This window comes from Parambassis ranga, chromosome 9 (genome assembly GCF_900634625.1).
Source record: "Parambassis ranga chromosome 9, fParRan2.1, whole genome shotgun sequence".
Classification (NCBI taxonomy): domain Eukaryota; kingdom Metazoa; phylum Chordata; class Actinopteri; family Ambassidae; genus Parambassis; species Parambassis ranga.
The window spans coordinates 531,457-547,626 of record NC_041030.1 but is presented as its reverse complement, the minus strand read 5'-3'; the positions used below and the strand labels follow the sequence as shown (position 1 = coordinate 547,626).

At 43.4% G+C, this 16,170-nt stretch overlaps 1 protein-coding gene across 6 annotated transcripts in view; it reads left to right on the top strand.

Annotated features, from left to right (window-relative positions):
• Positions 1-16,170, top strand: part of dtx1 (deltex 1, E3 ubiquitin ligase) — a 38,268-nt gene that overhangs the window by 11,178 nt on the left and 10,920 nt on the right. For 5 of the 6 annotated variants that reach the window (XR_003671237.1, XM_028413733.1, XM_028413734.1 and 2 more), the window contains one exon: positions 14,894-15,641. Coding sequence is in view for 5 of the 6 variants with exons in the window: in XM_028413733.1 (XP_028269534.1) it covers positions 14,894-15,641 (748 nt within the window). In the remaining variant the exon portion in view is untranslated. Of the gene's footprint in view, positions 1-12,709; positions 12,785-14,893; positions 15,642-16,170 lie in introns of those variants that run through there. The other variant, XM_028413736.1, reaches the window with a different exon arrangement.

Here is a 16,170-nt window from a genome sequence, read left to right as displayed (position 1 = left end):
CACTTAAAATGCAATTCAATGTGTGAGTAATCCAAGTATTCAGAACATGTTACTCTGACTCTGACTGAGTAATGTAACAGAATATGTTACAAATTACCTTTTAGGGCATGTAATCTGTAATCTGTAACTGAATACTTTTTTAAGTATTCTTCCCAACACTGCCTATAAGTAGTCCTAAATCAAGGCTTTTGGTGAGAGTCCAAGTCCTGTGTCTGGTCAGCATGCAGAGCATCCTGCAATAGCCTATGAGGTGACAAATATGTGTCAGGTGCTCCTGGCAGCCCCCTACACTCCACCTGATGAGCTGCTCACATGCTACATGCTGATATATATATTTTTTGTTTGTTTTTGAAATTTTAAAGGTTTTCACCTGCTCTGTTTTGTTGCTGTCATTTAAAAGACAGAGCAGAGACCTGGTGCAGCATGTGGACAGTCAGATTAGACACAGGCTGCAGTCCCACAATGTATTGAAACTCTCTTTTCAGCTTTACAAAAGGTGGGGAATTGGAGGTGTAAGTCTAGCACCCAGTGTGTGAAAATTCTGAGCTCTGGACATGACACTTGGTTTTGTCCCCTGACATTTTTCAGCACTTCAGATTTGAGATGTGTTTTATTTCCCAGATAATCTAATTGAGGAATGTTAAAATTACACATACTATATGAGTCATTAAACTCACATTTTGCAGTGAGAAAAGAAAAAATCAGCCCTTTAGTGTCAAACAGCCAAGCCAAGCAACATGCATGCTAGGCATATATTTAAAGTGAAGGCTGATAAACAGCAAACACATTGACATAATGCCAGTTGCAGTTTATCTATTTTTAAGCTATCCAGGTAAGGCTAATATGATCCCACTACCCAGTGCATCTCTACATTTGATGCCGATGATGAAGTCTAATTCCACCCATCCAGTTTCCTGTGAGTCTCATCTGGTCATCCTTCACATAAATTAGTCTAATCTTACAGTTCTATATAAATTACATATAATTTATATAGTCATAAAATTCTTCCAGCTGTTAGAACTTAAAACATCAACTGCTGAATTGAAAACAACCGGATACTACACTGTCACCTCTGCAAAGTGAGATGATACCTGTGGCCCTGTGGCCAGGCTTTAAGCTCAATAAAAGCTATTAGCAATCCAACAACCACTTTAAAATGAGAACAGGGCCATGGTTTTATGTAACCTCATCCTTTAGCTTCAACAAGCATGACATGTTTCCATTTCCACTTAATAGTTATGTATACACCTCATAAACACATCAGTTGAACTAAGTGAGCTTTTGAGTTGAGCAATTAATACTGAAAAAAATATTTCTGCTTCTACTTCACTGAATTTGAGGTAAGAGCAGAGCAGAAATGTGATTACACTAGTGATTCACCAGGGAAACGCTCTGAGCCTAATAATAAAAACTGCTTGGGAAAATGGAACATACTTGAGGTAGTATTGTACAGTGGATAAAGTGTTGTTAGGCTTTGTGACCTTCCTCACACCATGTCCACTTCACTGCTGAACAAAACTGTAAGTAAAAATGTGCTTTAATGTAGCCAGACTTCCTCTGATAAGACCTGACTGACAGCTATGAAGTGAGCTAAAACTTGCCTCAGCACGCTCCTTTGCTGTTCATCTGAATGATCCAGACTCCTTTTATTTGTCAAATATAATATTCTGAGCAGATTTCCCTCTAGTGTCCCCACACATCATCAAATATCTCTGTGGATGCTCCCATTCATCAAGGTCATGTTATGTCCAAGAGATTAAATCGAGACAGCTGTCTCAGCCAACCTTTACATGGAAGCAGTGGAGGCAAAGGCCCTAGCGTTCTTCCCAGGAACTGCTCCATCCCACTGCTTCAGATATGTAGATGACACAGGGGTTAATATCAGAACAAGTGCCTCACCAAACACATAAATGCAGGGGACAAGAACATCCAGATCACACAGGAGGAAGTCAGACAACTGTCTGGCATTTCTAGACTGTCTTGTGCCACTGAACCAGACAGCAAACAAGTATTTAGGTGTTCAAAAAACCAACACATACAGACCAGTATCTACTGTTTGATTCACACAACCCCCTGGAGCATAAGCTGGATGTCATCAGGACCCTACAACACCAGGCAAACAATACCCACAAACAAAGGAGGAAAAACCAAGGAAAAAATAAACACAGCTCTCAGAACATGTGGCTACCCAAACTGGTTAAGGCTCTGGTTAATGCAGGCAAAAGGAAAGAAATGAGGACTGTCCAGCCGGAATAGGACCGTCAGACCATCAGATTCCAGTACACTTTAAACCCAGCTCCACAATGAGACAAAAACTGGTCCATCCCAAGGACAAAACTCCCAGGAACAGGCCCTGCTGCAGTTTTGGGTATTTAGCCAACTATTAACCAACAAAAGGGACTTTTTCTACTGCAGAAGTTTAGATTATGATCAGTCACTGGTCACATGATGCACTTGCAACTCACAGAATTTCATAAATTCTTAATCTGACCTGCTCACCTGTAGCACAGGTGCCCCTCAGGGGACTGTCCTGGCACCCTTCCTCTTCACCCTCTACACGGCAGACACAACACTGACGGCTGTGTGCTGCAGAAGTTCTTTGACGACGACACAGAGTACAGAGGACAGACGCAGAACTTTGTGGACTGGTGTCAGCGAAACCACCTCCTGATCAATGCAGGGAAAACCAAGGAGATGGTGGTGGACATTCGCAGATGACCCCCACCCCCTGCAGGACACCCTGTCAGCACTGCAGAGCAGATTCAGCGACAGACTGCTCCATCCTCGATGTGTGAAGGAGAGATTTAGAGGTTCTTTCCTTCCTTCTGCTGTCAGACTGTATAATCACTCCTGATAGGTGCAATATTCTTACACCACACTATACAATAAATTATTTATTTTGTTTATTTTGATGCACTCTGTACAGTTTACAAACCACTTCTACCTCCACTCATCTGTGCAATAACTGTTAATATGTAAACTTATCTGACTCTTATTTTATTGGTACTTTATTTTATAATGTATATAGGTTTTTATCTTATCTTGTGTTATTCTTTGCTTTCTGTATCTGTGCTGCTGCAATAACACAATTTCCCCATTGTGGGACAAATAAAAGTTTTCTTAATCTTAATCTTAATCTAGTGAAGTAGCAGTTAGTGTTCCATGTACAGTGTAGCAGAGGTCATCTGATGCTATTCCTCAAAGTGTCCTCTCGTGTGGAACAGCCATCAGTCAGATTTCTGCTGAGCAAGCAAAATGGTTCGCTGATGTATAGTCTGTCAAAGCTGTGTGATGCTGGACATTGAATATAGTGTGGTCACATGCTACACCATGGGCTGTGGAAATTGTGTGTGTGTGTGTGTATGTGTTTGTGTGTGAGAGAGAGAGAGAAAGACTCTCTTACTGGTCATTTTTGACAGGCATCAAGGAATTTATTTAATTAAGGTGTTTTAGCAGTGAAGTGTTGTGTTAGATATCTTTATATCCAGAGGTAGTGTGGCTTCAGCTAGGAGTGGATATATACATACATACATACATATGTACACATACATATACACTTAAGCTACTGTGAGCAGGCCTGATTGTACAGTCTGACGGCAGCAGGTAGGAAGGGCCTGCGATAGCGCTCCTTCTCACAGCGTGGCTGGAGCAGCCTGTCACTGAAGGAGCTGCTCAGTGATGCAGTGCTGTGCATGGGGTGGGTGGTGTTCTCCATCAGGGAGGATAGCTTAGCCAGCATCCTCCGATCTCCCACCTCCTCCCACAGGATCAAGTGGGCTCCCCAGCACCGAGCTGGTCGTCTGTTGAGTCTCTTCCTGTCTGCTGCTGCTCCAGCAGACCACTGCATAAAAGATGCCAGATGCCACCACAGTGTCATAAAAAGTCCTCAGGAGTGGTCCCTGTACTCCAAAGGACCTGAGTCTCCTCAGGAGGTGGAGTCTGCTCTGGCCCTTTTTGTAGAGTGCAGCTGTGTTGTCAGACCAGTCCAGTTTCTTGTTCAGATGAACACCCAGGTACTTATAAGAATCCACTCTCTCAATGTCCAGTCCCTGAATGATCACTGGTGTAGGGCAGGAGTAGTTGTGCCTACGGAAATCCACCACCAGCTCCTTGGTTTTACCCACGTTGATCTAGAGACGGTTTCTGTGGCACCAGTCTGCAAAGTCCTGGATGAGTCCTCTGTACTTCCTGTCATCCTCATCTGTGATGAGGCCGACCACTGCAGAGTCATCAGAGAACTTCTGTAGATGACAGCTGGGTGAGAGGTGACAGAAATCTGCAGTGCAGAGTGTAAAAAGAAAGGCAACAAGAACAGTTCCTTGTGGGGCTCCCGTGCTGCATATGACCACGTCAGACACACAGCCCTGTGCCCTCACAAACTGTGGTCTATTTGTTAAGTAGTCCAAGATCCATGATGTGAGGTGGTGGTCCACTCCTGACTGCACCTGTTTGTCACCCGGAAGAGCGGGCTGGATGGTGTTGGACGCACTGGAGAAATCAAAGAACACGATCCTCACAGTGCTCCCAGCTTTCTCCAGGTGAGAAAGAGACCTTTGCAGGAGGTAAATGACAGCATCATCCACTCCAATGCCAGGCTGATAGGCAAACTGCAGGACGTCCATCGATGAGCTCACCAGGGGACGCAGGTGGGAAAGAACCAGCATCTCCAGGGTCTTCATCAGATGGGACGTCAGTGCCACTGGTCTGTAGCTGTTGAGGTCCTTAGGGTGAGAGATCTTTGGCACCAGCACCACACATGATGTTTTCCACAGTAGTGGTACCTTTTGCCAACCTCAGGCGTAGGTTGAACATATGTTCAAAGATCCCACACAGCTGTTCAGCACAGGGCTTCAGGAGCCTTCAGTAGCTTTCCTCGCCTTGATCTTAGCCAGCTCTCTCTTCACCTGGTACCTTGGGATGGTCAGAGTGGTGCAGGGGGAGCTGTGTGGGGGTTGGGCTCTGGACAGAAGGTGCAGTGACTGTGTTACTCAGTTGAGTGGTGTGAGACGTAGGGAGAGGGGGCAGTGGGGGTGGGGGTGCAGTCCACAGTAGGTGCAGGCAGTAGTGAGTGCTGCTGGGGAGACATGATTGAGGGAGGGCTGAATGGCTGATCAAATCTGTAGAGGTTCAGGTCATTGACCCACTTCTGGTCCCCCGTCGGCTGGAGGTTGTTCCCCTTGTAGCCAGAGATGTTCTTCAGGCCCTTCCAGACACCACTGATGATGGACTGATTGTCCTGCAGCTGAGCCTCCAGTTTCCTCCTGTAGATGTTCTTACCCTTTCTGATCCTCCGCCTCTGTTCCTTTTGCACAGTCCTCAGCTCCTCCCTGTTTCCTGACTTGAAGGCTCTCTTCTTCTCTTTAAGGAGAGCCTTGATGTCAGGGGTAATCCAGGGCTTGCTGTTGGAGAAGCAGTGTGCCTTCCTGGTAGGTACAGAGCTCTCCATGCAGAAGTTGATGTAGTCTGTTACACACTGAGTGAGACCATCTATGTCCTTCCCATGGTCCTCTGAAAAAAACTTCCCACACAGTGGACTCGAAGCAGTCTTGCAAAGCCTCCTTGGCTTCGTCGATCCATCTCCTCACTGTGCGAGTGACTGGTGGTTGCCTGCTCACAAGGGGTTTGCACACTGGCTGGATGTGCACCAGGTTATGGTCAGATCTTCCCAGAGGGGGGAGAGGTGATGTCACAAAGGCCTCTTTGATGTTGGCAAAGAATAAATCCAGTGTTTTATTGTCTCTGGTTGGGCAGGTGACATACTGTGTGAATGTGGGCAGTGTGGATGATGGAGAGGCATGATTGAAGTCACCAGAGATGAGGAGGAGAGCCTGTGGATCTGGCTTGTTACTGAGTGTAGAAGATCGCAGGCCATGTCAGCATTAGCAGAAGGAGGAATGTATGCTGCTATCGCGAATAACATGTGAGAGTTCCCTCGGCAGGTGAAATGGCCCCATGCTAATGGCTAGCAGCTCAATGTCTTTACTGCAGATCTGTTCTTTGATAGTGATGTGCCCAGGATTACACCATCTATTATTAACAAACAATGCCAGCCCTCCTCCTTTCTTCTCACCGCTCTCCGCTGTGCTCACCAACTGAAATCCATTGAGTGCAACGTTAGAGTCCAGTGTTAGCGTAGTTAGCCATGTTTCAGTAAACAACAGCATGCTACACTGATGATATTCCATCTGGTGCCGGGTCAGTGCCGTCACGTGGTCCATCTTATTAGGGAGAGATCTAACATTCCCAGTGATGACCGAGGGGAGTACAGGTTTGTAACATCTCCTGAAATGATGCGCAGCTCCGGGTTCCCGTCGCCTTCTCCTCCTTACGTCCCAGGGCTGCAAGAGACACATTCCTATTTAAAATAAAATAAAAAATAAATAAATAAATAAATGTTAATCAGCCTCAGTTTTGGACGGAGTTAGCTAGCAGCTAACAGCTAACTAGATCACTCCTTCAAGTGACGCTAACATTGTACCGGCATCATAACTGAGGAGCATTAGGCACATGACACTTCATCCTCATCCTCAGACTCTGACCCCCATCAGTCCGGCTGCTCTGTCCTCTCTGTCGCCCACAGCTGCAGCTTTCTGTCCAGTTTGCTGACAGGAACCAAAAACTTTAGCTTTGCTCAAAGATGTTGTATTGACGGTAAGAGCTCTCACTCAAATGACTATTCACCGTCATACACATGTATATGACCACACAATGAGACAAGCGATAAGGAGAGTCAGACATCTGCCGTAAACAAGATCTTTGTTGTAAGAAGAAGTGATTTTTACGTTACTTGTTTCATCCAGCAGAGTGAAAAAACATGTGAAAGTACCGTCATGTAATCTGCTGATTTTAACAATGTAATTACATAATTAAATACATAATAATTACGTAACGTCGGTATGTAATCCGTTACTCCCCAGCACTGATTGCAGACAACTCAAGGATCATGCTAAAGGACAGTTCAAGGGACCAGGGATCAAACTACTGACCCTGCCATATGCAAGAGAAGCTCCACAGTCATTTTTACTGCCCTTGGTGTGTTTTGCTTGTGACTGCTGATGATGCACCATTTTTTCCTGTAGTATATAGTAGGGATGGGCAAGTATTGTGCCGATACCGGCCTTATACCAACCACTGATACTCAAGGCAAAAAAAAAACTTGCGTCGAGTAACACTGCTCGCCAGAGAACTGCCGTGGTGTGACACAGTGCAGTGAGTGAACGGCTCTTTAGTTTAGTAGCTCACATTCTTGATGGCCAATCAAGGCCAATTTATCATATTATAATTTAGCCTAAATAGTTATATTATACTGTTTAGGCTATATTAACTGTATTTTATGTCGTTTTACAATACAAGAACAGGTTAACATATTGGCTGAGGCCTTGGGTTTATATTGTGAAATTAAAACCTTTAGCTTAAGCCGTTTTTACTTATCTATGCCTTGAATGACATACAATCTAAAGACTGGAACTAAAATAGGCACACATTCAAGTAAAAACTCAACTTTAATTTTAATTTGCTGAGTAATTCATGAAACATCACATTTAAAGGACAAGTCTTCCAAAATGATACTGGCCTGCCCTGTAATGTAGTTGACAGTGGGTTCTAGTAAAAATGTATTTATTTGTCTTATCATTCAGAACTAACGTATTTAATTAAGATTGGACTGAATAAATTCTAAATGCTTCTTGCAGCTTTAAAAATGGATATCACTGAAATATACATATATACATCAAAAGTACTAGTGGTATTGGTACTCTGTATCGATGAGTACTCGTACTCGGTCTTAAAAAAAGAGGTGTTGAACATGCCTGGTATGTAGTACAGTATGTACTAAATTGTTTCAGAATAACTCGTGTGGTACACTCATAGAAACAGTTATGGTCAAAGGTCCTGTCTATACAGTGTTGTCTACAGAAAACATTGTTTAGACATGATTGAACAGCTTCAATTCTATGATGTGTAATCCAATGTGTTGTCATATATGCTAAGTAGTAACTGAGATGAAGTCTTTGATGCAGTGCATATGTCAATTAAGTATATTATATGTTGTGCAGTGAAGATGGACTGATGTCAGGATATTAAAGCCTTGTAGGATCAGACAACAAGAGCTGTCAGCTGACAAGTAATCAGGGTTGAGAAGAAATGTAATGAAATAATAGGCCTGCACATGCAGTGTAAGCACACAAAAATCATACATCACAGTCAGTCTCATATATGCAAAGAAAAAGAAAATGCTGCTGTTTCTGCTTACTGTAAGCCTGATTTTACCGGGAAAGTGGGCAGTATTTAGTTTTCTATGTGTGAAAGTGACTTCTCTCTGCTAACAAGAAACCCACTGTAACTCTGACTCTGCTCTTTTGTAGCAGTGAACTCTGTGTTGTGAAGCCTGGTTAGTGTGTATGTAGTAGAATCTAAAGCTGTCCTTCCAGCTCTCTTGTTACTGACGTGACACTAACGAGGTTACAGCTGGAGGTGATCAAGGTAAAGTGGTGTGAAGTGGAAGTGATTGTGCACCAAGACACCATTCAGCACACTTACCTAACATTGTATCACTTCTTCTTGCTCTCACTCACATGTATGAAGTACACACACAAATTGAGTCAGGGTCAAGGCTCCTCAGTAGAAGACATGACATCACGACATCTAAAGTGTCAGAAGGTTGTTTCAAGGTCTGCTGCTGCAGTACAGGAGCTGGCAGGTGGACAGGGCTGTAACTTAATTTTCTCAAGACTTTTCTGTCCACTCTGTCTTTTTGTGTTACTTCAGTCAGTGCAAATGCTGCCCAAGTGCCAGGGTACTGGCCAGCTCCCAGGCCAGGGTGTGGAAGGGTATAAAGAGGAAGAGGATGGTTGTTGTGGGAGTGAAGCCACTTTTCTAAAGCACTTTGTCTTGCAGCAAAATTGTATTAGCTTCACCAGTATTACTGCAGTGTTCATGTTCTAAGCTCGGGCAGAAGTGAGACATTCTCCTTTTTTTATTGTTCTCCAGCAGAAACCCTCGAGTCATCACATGCCTGCCACCCACTCCCCCCTCTATGTACCCACATAGCATTTCTCTTTTGGGTTTCACTCTCCTCCTTGCCTGGCCCTTTACCTGTCCTCCTGTCTTTGCCCTTCATCTTCATTCTCTTCAGTCTCCTCCCACCATTCGTCACTCCCTGCCTTCCTCCCTTGCTTCCTCCTCTCCCCCATGCCTCCCAACCATCACTGCTCCTTTTGTTCATCATTTGCTGACAAAGAGACAACAATGCTAGGGGGAATCCCAGTCACTGTTCTCTATAGCTCATTATAAAGAACAGCATTCTGGGAAAATGAAAGGGTCATCTCCGCAGAGAAGATGAGCTTTAATGTATGATTTTGTGAGGGGGGGGGGGCAGGAAGACCATGGTATTATAACATATAATGCTGTTAAAGCAGCTTAATGGCAGACTGTCATGCTCATTATTATGGTCTCTGATCTGCTGGTATCCGTTAATGAGCAGATAATGCTCTTACAGATATTTGAGACTTTGATGTACAGGTATGACAGCGGCTTTGAAACTGTAAACTCTAAAGCCTCAGTGTTACTTGCACATAAATGGAAACTTCACTTCTTATCACATCCAGTGGGATCAGATCTTTTTCGGACAGATGTTTCCCCTCTGTCTGTGATGCATTTTTAACCACTCTGAAATATTCACTCTTTTTATCATCCCTAATAGCCAGCATGGGTTTATTGTTTGTGAAGGCCCTTTTTGGCAGATGAAAGTGCTTTTTCCAAGCTGTGCTCTGGGGTTTATGTGAAAACATCAAACACGCCTCAATTATTTTATTTCCCCCCATACTGTCGAACTTATTAGCATATTCATCATGTGTTCAGTATTCATATGTAGGATATTATGAAGGCTGCATGATGATAATTCATTGTCTGTCCCTTCACTGATGCTGTGTTGCTTGCAGCACTCCATGGAACAAAATGATCAGGAAAAAAAGACTTGTGCTAACACCGTCATGTATGAACAGAAGGGGAGTTTCTACCAAAACAAACAACTTTAAAGCTGCTGTAGAAAAAGCTCAACATAATTGTCAGTTACTGTTTAACTGACAAACTGATATTTGATGAACAGACTACTTTTCTTTGTCCTCTTCCATTTAGCATCTTCCTCCGTTTTCCAGGATGACTTTAAACAGCCCTTTTAAGACTTTTGGACCTCCTGCTTTACTCTATTCAATTCAATTTTATTTGCATAGTGTCTTTTACAACTGTCTTTTACAATCTCTAGGCGCTTTACAGAGACCCACTGACCCCCCGAGCAAGCACTTTAGGCAAAGAGCAGGAAAAACCTCCCTTTAACGGGACAAATCCGTGTGCAGGACCCAGCTTATAAAGGGGGATTTGGGTAAATTTCATTGAGAGAGAGGTCTGCTATTTTTAACAACTACACCAGGTTTCACTGGCAAAATTAAAAGAGAGCAGGGAAAAACAATGATGTGGTGTACTTAACCTGATGTTCAAGTAACACAAATCCTCTTAAAAGGGTGATGAGTGTGCCCTCTATGGCTAAAACTTCCTTTGTCTGTTATCGGATAGATCTCATTTTGTGTCTATTGAAGCCAGTATAAATAAAACTGTCCACTTATACTTTGTTCATTTCAGATGACATGTAAACATACCTCACGTCCTCAAAAATAAAGGTTAAGATGTAGTCTTGATATTGAATCTTTTAAAGCAATAAACCCAGTATACTATATGATGAATCATTCTTCAAACCTCATAATGCTCCTATTCAATCCAATCTGATGATTGATCTTGCAAACAAACAGCATCTGAAGATGACATCGTTGGCTCAGTGTGCATGTATAGTTTGGCATAAATGTAAAGTCACATAAAGGGGCCTGTCTTCAGGTTGTGTGACTGTTTCACTCTCATCAACATAAGATCTACCCTTTGTGGATAAAAAAATCATCCAACATCTACCTGGAATCAAGGATGATCTGATTACAGTTGTTACGTGTGTCTGGACAGACACATATTGCATCATGTAATCCTATTATTCTGTGCACGAGCTTTCTCTTTTTTGGCAAGGACTGCCTGTTTCAAAGCAGACACCATAGATTAGCTAATTCTAAATACCTCTCAGACAGCATGCTAGACCTATCGCTGGCCTCTTGTGTAGTTACATGTAAAAATGTGGCACTATGTTTTAATAGGCTCAGCACAGTCCCATGGAGACTGGGCTGGTCAATTATAAGGATATATTATAGAGCGTGATACAGGCTCATCTGCCTCTCCTCTCCAGCCTGAGGAAGATTATTAACTATTAGGTGTTGTGGGTCCTAATTCAGTGATTTCTAGTCTCTTTCCCAGCATTGTGAGAGCAGGATAGGGTCCAGTGAGTGACAGAGTGGAAAATGTGAAGAATGGCTCTGCACGACAGTGCTGGGAAGGATCCAGGGGGCTGGCGTCAGCAGCAGATGAGATGAGTTGACTCTGCAGAAGCTGTTCTCAGGGAAAGGAGTTGTTGGAAAAACCACAAACAGGGAACTGCTGCTTCTTCTCTCACCACTGTGACACAACATCATAACCTTTCTGTGACAACAGAATGCATCTGTGCTGCTGTCAGATCATACTTCACTGACAATTTCAAAGATGTTTTCATTACACTTTCTTGAATACCACAGTAAAGAAGAGAACATGGGCCCTATGGTCAGAGCCACAGAGTTATTTATTTAGCCTCAATGACTATAATGTGAAGTTTGGCATCTTTGAAATTCTCTCCTTGTATCAACACTCTGAAGGCAGTAAAGATTATGGCAATTCAGTGATGCATGCCTCTGCATTTAAGAGTGATCCAGGCAAGCCTTACTCCACTTCTAGAGAAAACAAAGCTATTAGGGATGGAGACTGGCAAAACTGCAGGAAGTTCACCCGAGCTCAGATGTGAGGTGTGCAGGATCACCCTGAACCCACTGCGTGACAGTGGGGTTAGAATTTCACAGTGAGGCCGGATGTGGCAATACATCACACAGCTAAAGCTCACCTAAGGGGAACCATGCTGGTGTCAGGAGAGGACAGCTGGAGGACATCGTGGGAGGGTGATAAGGGATGAGGAGGGACGCAGGAAAGATGGCTGCCAGAGGCACACAGACAGGAAGTGGCCATTTTAGCTTAGTTTCCTGTTAGGAAACACATGAAGGGTCACAGAAAGAACATCAACTCAGGCAGCCACATTTAGCAGTGAATTACAGCAACATAACAATCAGGCTGTGTCTTGATAAATCACCTCTGAACAGCAATCTGCAGTTTCTACAAAATAATATATTTAAAAAATATATTTTCTGCATTTGGCTCTTATATTTTGTAATATACATGATTAAAAACAGTATGTTTGGGTACTCGATGGTCAGACAATCATTCAACCAACCATATTTTGAAGACAAGTGTACTAATAACTGAAGGAAGAACACCTTCACAGTCACAGTTTCCAGTCTGACTTGGTAGAGTGGTGAAAACATGGCTGCTGCTTTTTTATTTAATGAAGCAAGTTGAAAGTTGGAGCTAAGAATGATGTTCAATTAACCGTGTTAACCAAGTCTGAATACCAACATGTTGCTAGCTATTGACAAAGTGCATTAAACGCTACACAGCATGCGTATATAGATTTTATTCTCCTGCTGTTGGATATGCATGTATTTAATTCATATTTTAAATCTTTTGAGGTGCAAGACTTTCAGGCTGCTGTGGGCAGGGTGTGCTCTTCTTACAAACAACAAAAACCACAACAATTAATTAAACCTAAGAATCGGTATGGGCAGCAGTGGCTCAGTGTTATAGCAGGGTTGTCCAATACAACTGGTGTATGAATGCGTATGAATGAATCGGCGGTGGTCAGAGAGGCCGTAGGCGCACCTTGGCAGCCAGTCTCCGTCAGTCTCCCCTTGTCTCCCACGTTCACACTGCCATTGTGTGAATGTGGTGTGAAAGAATAATGCATCTCAATGTAAGTGCTTTGAGTGCCTGCCCAACAGAGCAGAAAGCGCAATATAAGATGATTATATATTATATTATATTATATATATATATATATATATATATATATATATATATATATATATATATATATATATATATATATATATATATATATATATTGGTAAATTGTGTAGCCCTGCATCTTAAATGTAAAATTAATACATGTGAGTCACATACCTTAGTTGTAAATGATGAGTAATGCTTGGTACCAACCTCACTTTAATTATACTTGAGAAATCTGAGTGCCAAACACCCATCCCTCGGTACCCACTGAACTGTTTATAAGAGATCTTTCATTTGAGCCTATTTCATGCATCAGACACCATCAGAGTTCTCAGGAACAAGTAATGCTGCTGGGCTTTCCAACAGAGATACTCTTCATCTCTCTTAACCAAAGTTGAGATACTTAAATTGATGCCAGGGAATAAACCATGGTCATGTTCAAATATTTATAAAGCTGCTGTTAAACTTACTGTTGAGCAAGATTGTGTGGGTACAGTGCTGCTTTGGATCATGCAGAAACAGCTGTCTTCAGATGTGTTACTCATCCTTTCAAGAATCTGTATATGTAGAGTGTGTGTTAATATAGAGTGTTTTTGTATTTAGAAATGATTGTTTTTATGCTTGTTTTAATATATCTTTGGAGAAAAGAGAAGAAACCAAGCTGGCAATGTGTGAGCAGGCATGAATGCAGCTGGCTGAGGAAGTTGCACAGGGTTGACTGACTGTAGACGTGAGAGACACAGGCAGCTGGCTGACTGAACTGTTGTCTGTGAGTGTGTGAGCGTGCGTGCATGCAGCTTCAAGGAAATTAACCACCAAGCAGCAGTATGCAGCAGTGACTCAAGGTCAGACTTGCTGATTCTGCTGATTCAGTTTATTCTCTGGGGCCAGCACGAGGGGCTAACACCCCCCCCCCCATTCATTCCCACTCATCCTCTGTCCACACTCCCTTCCGCCATCATCCCCCTTTTTCTTCCCTAGCATGGAAGTGTTCTTTATGTGGGGGAGGGGGTGATGCTGCCTGGATACCTTGCTGATGTATGGTGTGGAGATGGGCAGGCTAAGGTGTCCTGATTTGCCATGTGACTACAATAATTGTGTTATAATGGAGGTGGCCATCAGCAGAGACAGAGGTATAAAGATATCGCAGGGCATTGTGGGTATGGTGTCTGTTTCTGGAAGGCCACGTTTAACACACAGTGGGTGCTACTTGAGGTGAGGGATTTTAATAATGTGTGCACTCCAACTTGTTTTTCCATTTGTCATATAGTGACAGCTCACCTCCATCACGTAGTCACTTGTTAGCTTACTGTGTGAAAATAAAGTAGTATAGTAACTAAAGCACTCTTCAGGCCCATGTCGCCAGTGATTTTTTTTTATTCTAATAGCTTATTTATATATATTTTATCCATTAACTTACAATTAATGAAACATACCTAATATTGTGTTGACATGAAGGCATTTATAAAGTTTCTGAAACAAATCATTTAAAGGGACACCACCAGTTTTACGCATGTAGGTTACTCACTGTACTCCCTCTGAGTCTCATGTTGAATAACCCTATGACATCATTAGAATACCCCCCCCCCCCAACAACTGCAGTCATAAAGGTTTATTAATAAATCAACCCTGATGATGTCATCATTGTTTCTCATCTGAGACTTCCTGCTTCACAAAGTGTGAGCATGGAGTTTGACAGATTCAGACACTGACAGTTGGATGCTGGAGAAAGTATGATGCTACTCAACAGCATTATGGGATATATAATAATTAAATAGTTTTATGTTGGATACAAAGTCAGTTTCTTTTCCTAATGTGTCTTTGTTTGGCAAAAATGCTTTTGAGAGCTTCATGTTCCCTCCCTGTTTATTACTTTTAGGAACCATGAGGCCGGTGCAGAGGAACTTCTACGACCCGTCCTCCGCCCCAGGGAAGGGGGTGGTGTGGGAGTGGGAGAACGACAATGGTTCATGGACGCCGTATGACATGGAGATCTGTGTGACCATCCAGAATGCCTATGAGAAGCAGCACCCCTGGTTAGACCTGACCTCTCTGGGCTTCTGCTACCTCATCGACTTCAACAGCATGTCTCAGACTAACAAGCAGAGCCAGCGCAAGCGGCGCCTGCGGAGACGCATGGACCTGGCCTATCCACTCATCATGGGCTCCATCCCAAAGTCCCAGTCTTGGCCTGTGGGTGCCAGCTCCGGCCAACCTTGCTCATGCCAGCAGTGCATCCTCGTCAATAGTACAAGAGCTGCCTCTAATGCTATTTTGGCCTCTCAGCGGCGGAAGCTCTATGGAGGGACAGCCGGTAATGTGGGCGCTACAGGAACCCTCAATGTAGTACGGCAGAGTAACACATTTGCTGGGACCACCCTCTGGTCACCAACATCCGGCTCCTCAGGCACCAGCAACAATAACATAAGGGTGGGAGGTGGGCAGACTAAAGCTGAACAGGTGCAGTTGCCACTGTCCACTTCCAACTTCCCCTCTTCCCCTGTGATGCCATGTCTTTCTTCTGCCCAAGGCCACCATGCTCTCACCATAAATGGACAAAACAACCTGAACCGGCCGGGCACTCAGCGTATTTCCATGGGGGCTGCCAGAGGAGCCATCCCACCAGGGTAATGATCATGCCTCACACTATTATTTTTCTGCTGTGCTTAGATTCAGTGGTATTTACATTTTCTCTGAGACACTGAGTGGATATAAAACACATGTCTGCTTTCAAAGCTTCACTCTGACATGTCTGATATGCTGTCATTTTCTGTCTTTCTCTACTTCCCCCTTTGCTGATGTATATCCAGCTGATCACCCACTATACTGAGGAGGTGCCCTTTTCTTCCTCATGGTTGTCTGCCATGGTTACTATTCCATAATGAGCTTATGTTGGCCCCGGTAGGCATGAAATACTGCAGCTCTTCAGGATGATTCTCATGCGTCTGCTCTAAAGTAATTTGTTGCTACCACACTACGCTGTTGTTGTGTCTGAATGCGCATGTGTTTTTCTCAGTCTTGGTTCCATGGCTGGTGTATGTATATGCACAGTCAGACATGTGAAGCAGGCTTAAACCTATTTGCCATGGAGGCTGAGCTCCACAGGGGAACAATGAATAATGGATCAAGGAAAAACAGGAGCTTCAGCAGAGTGTT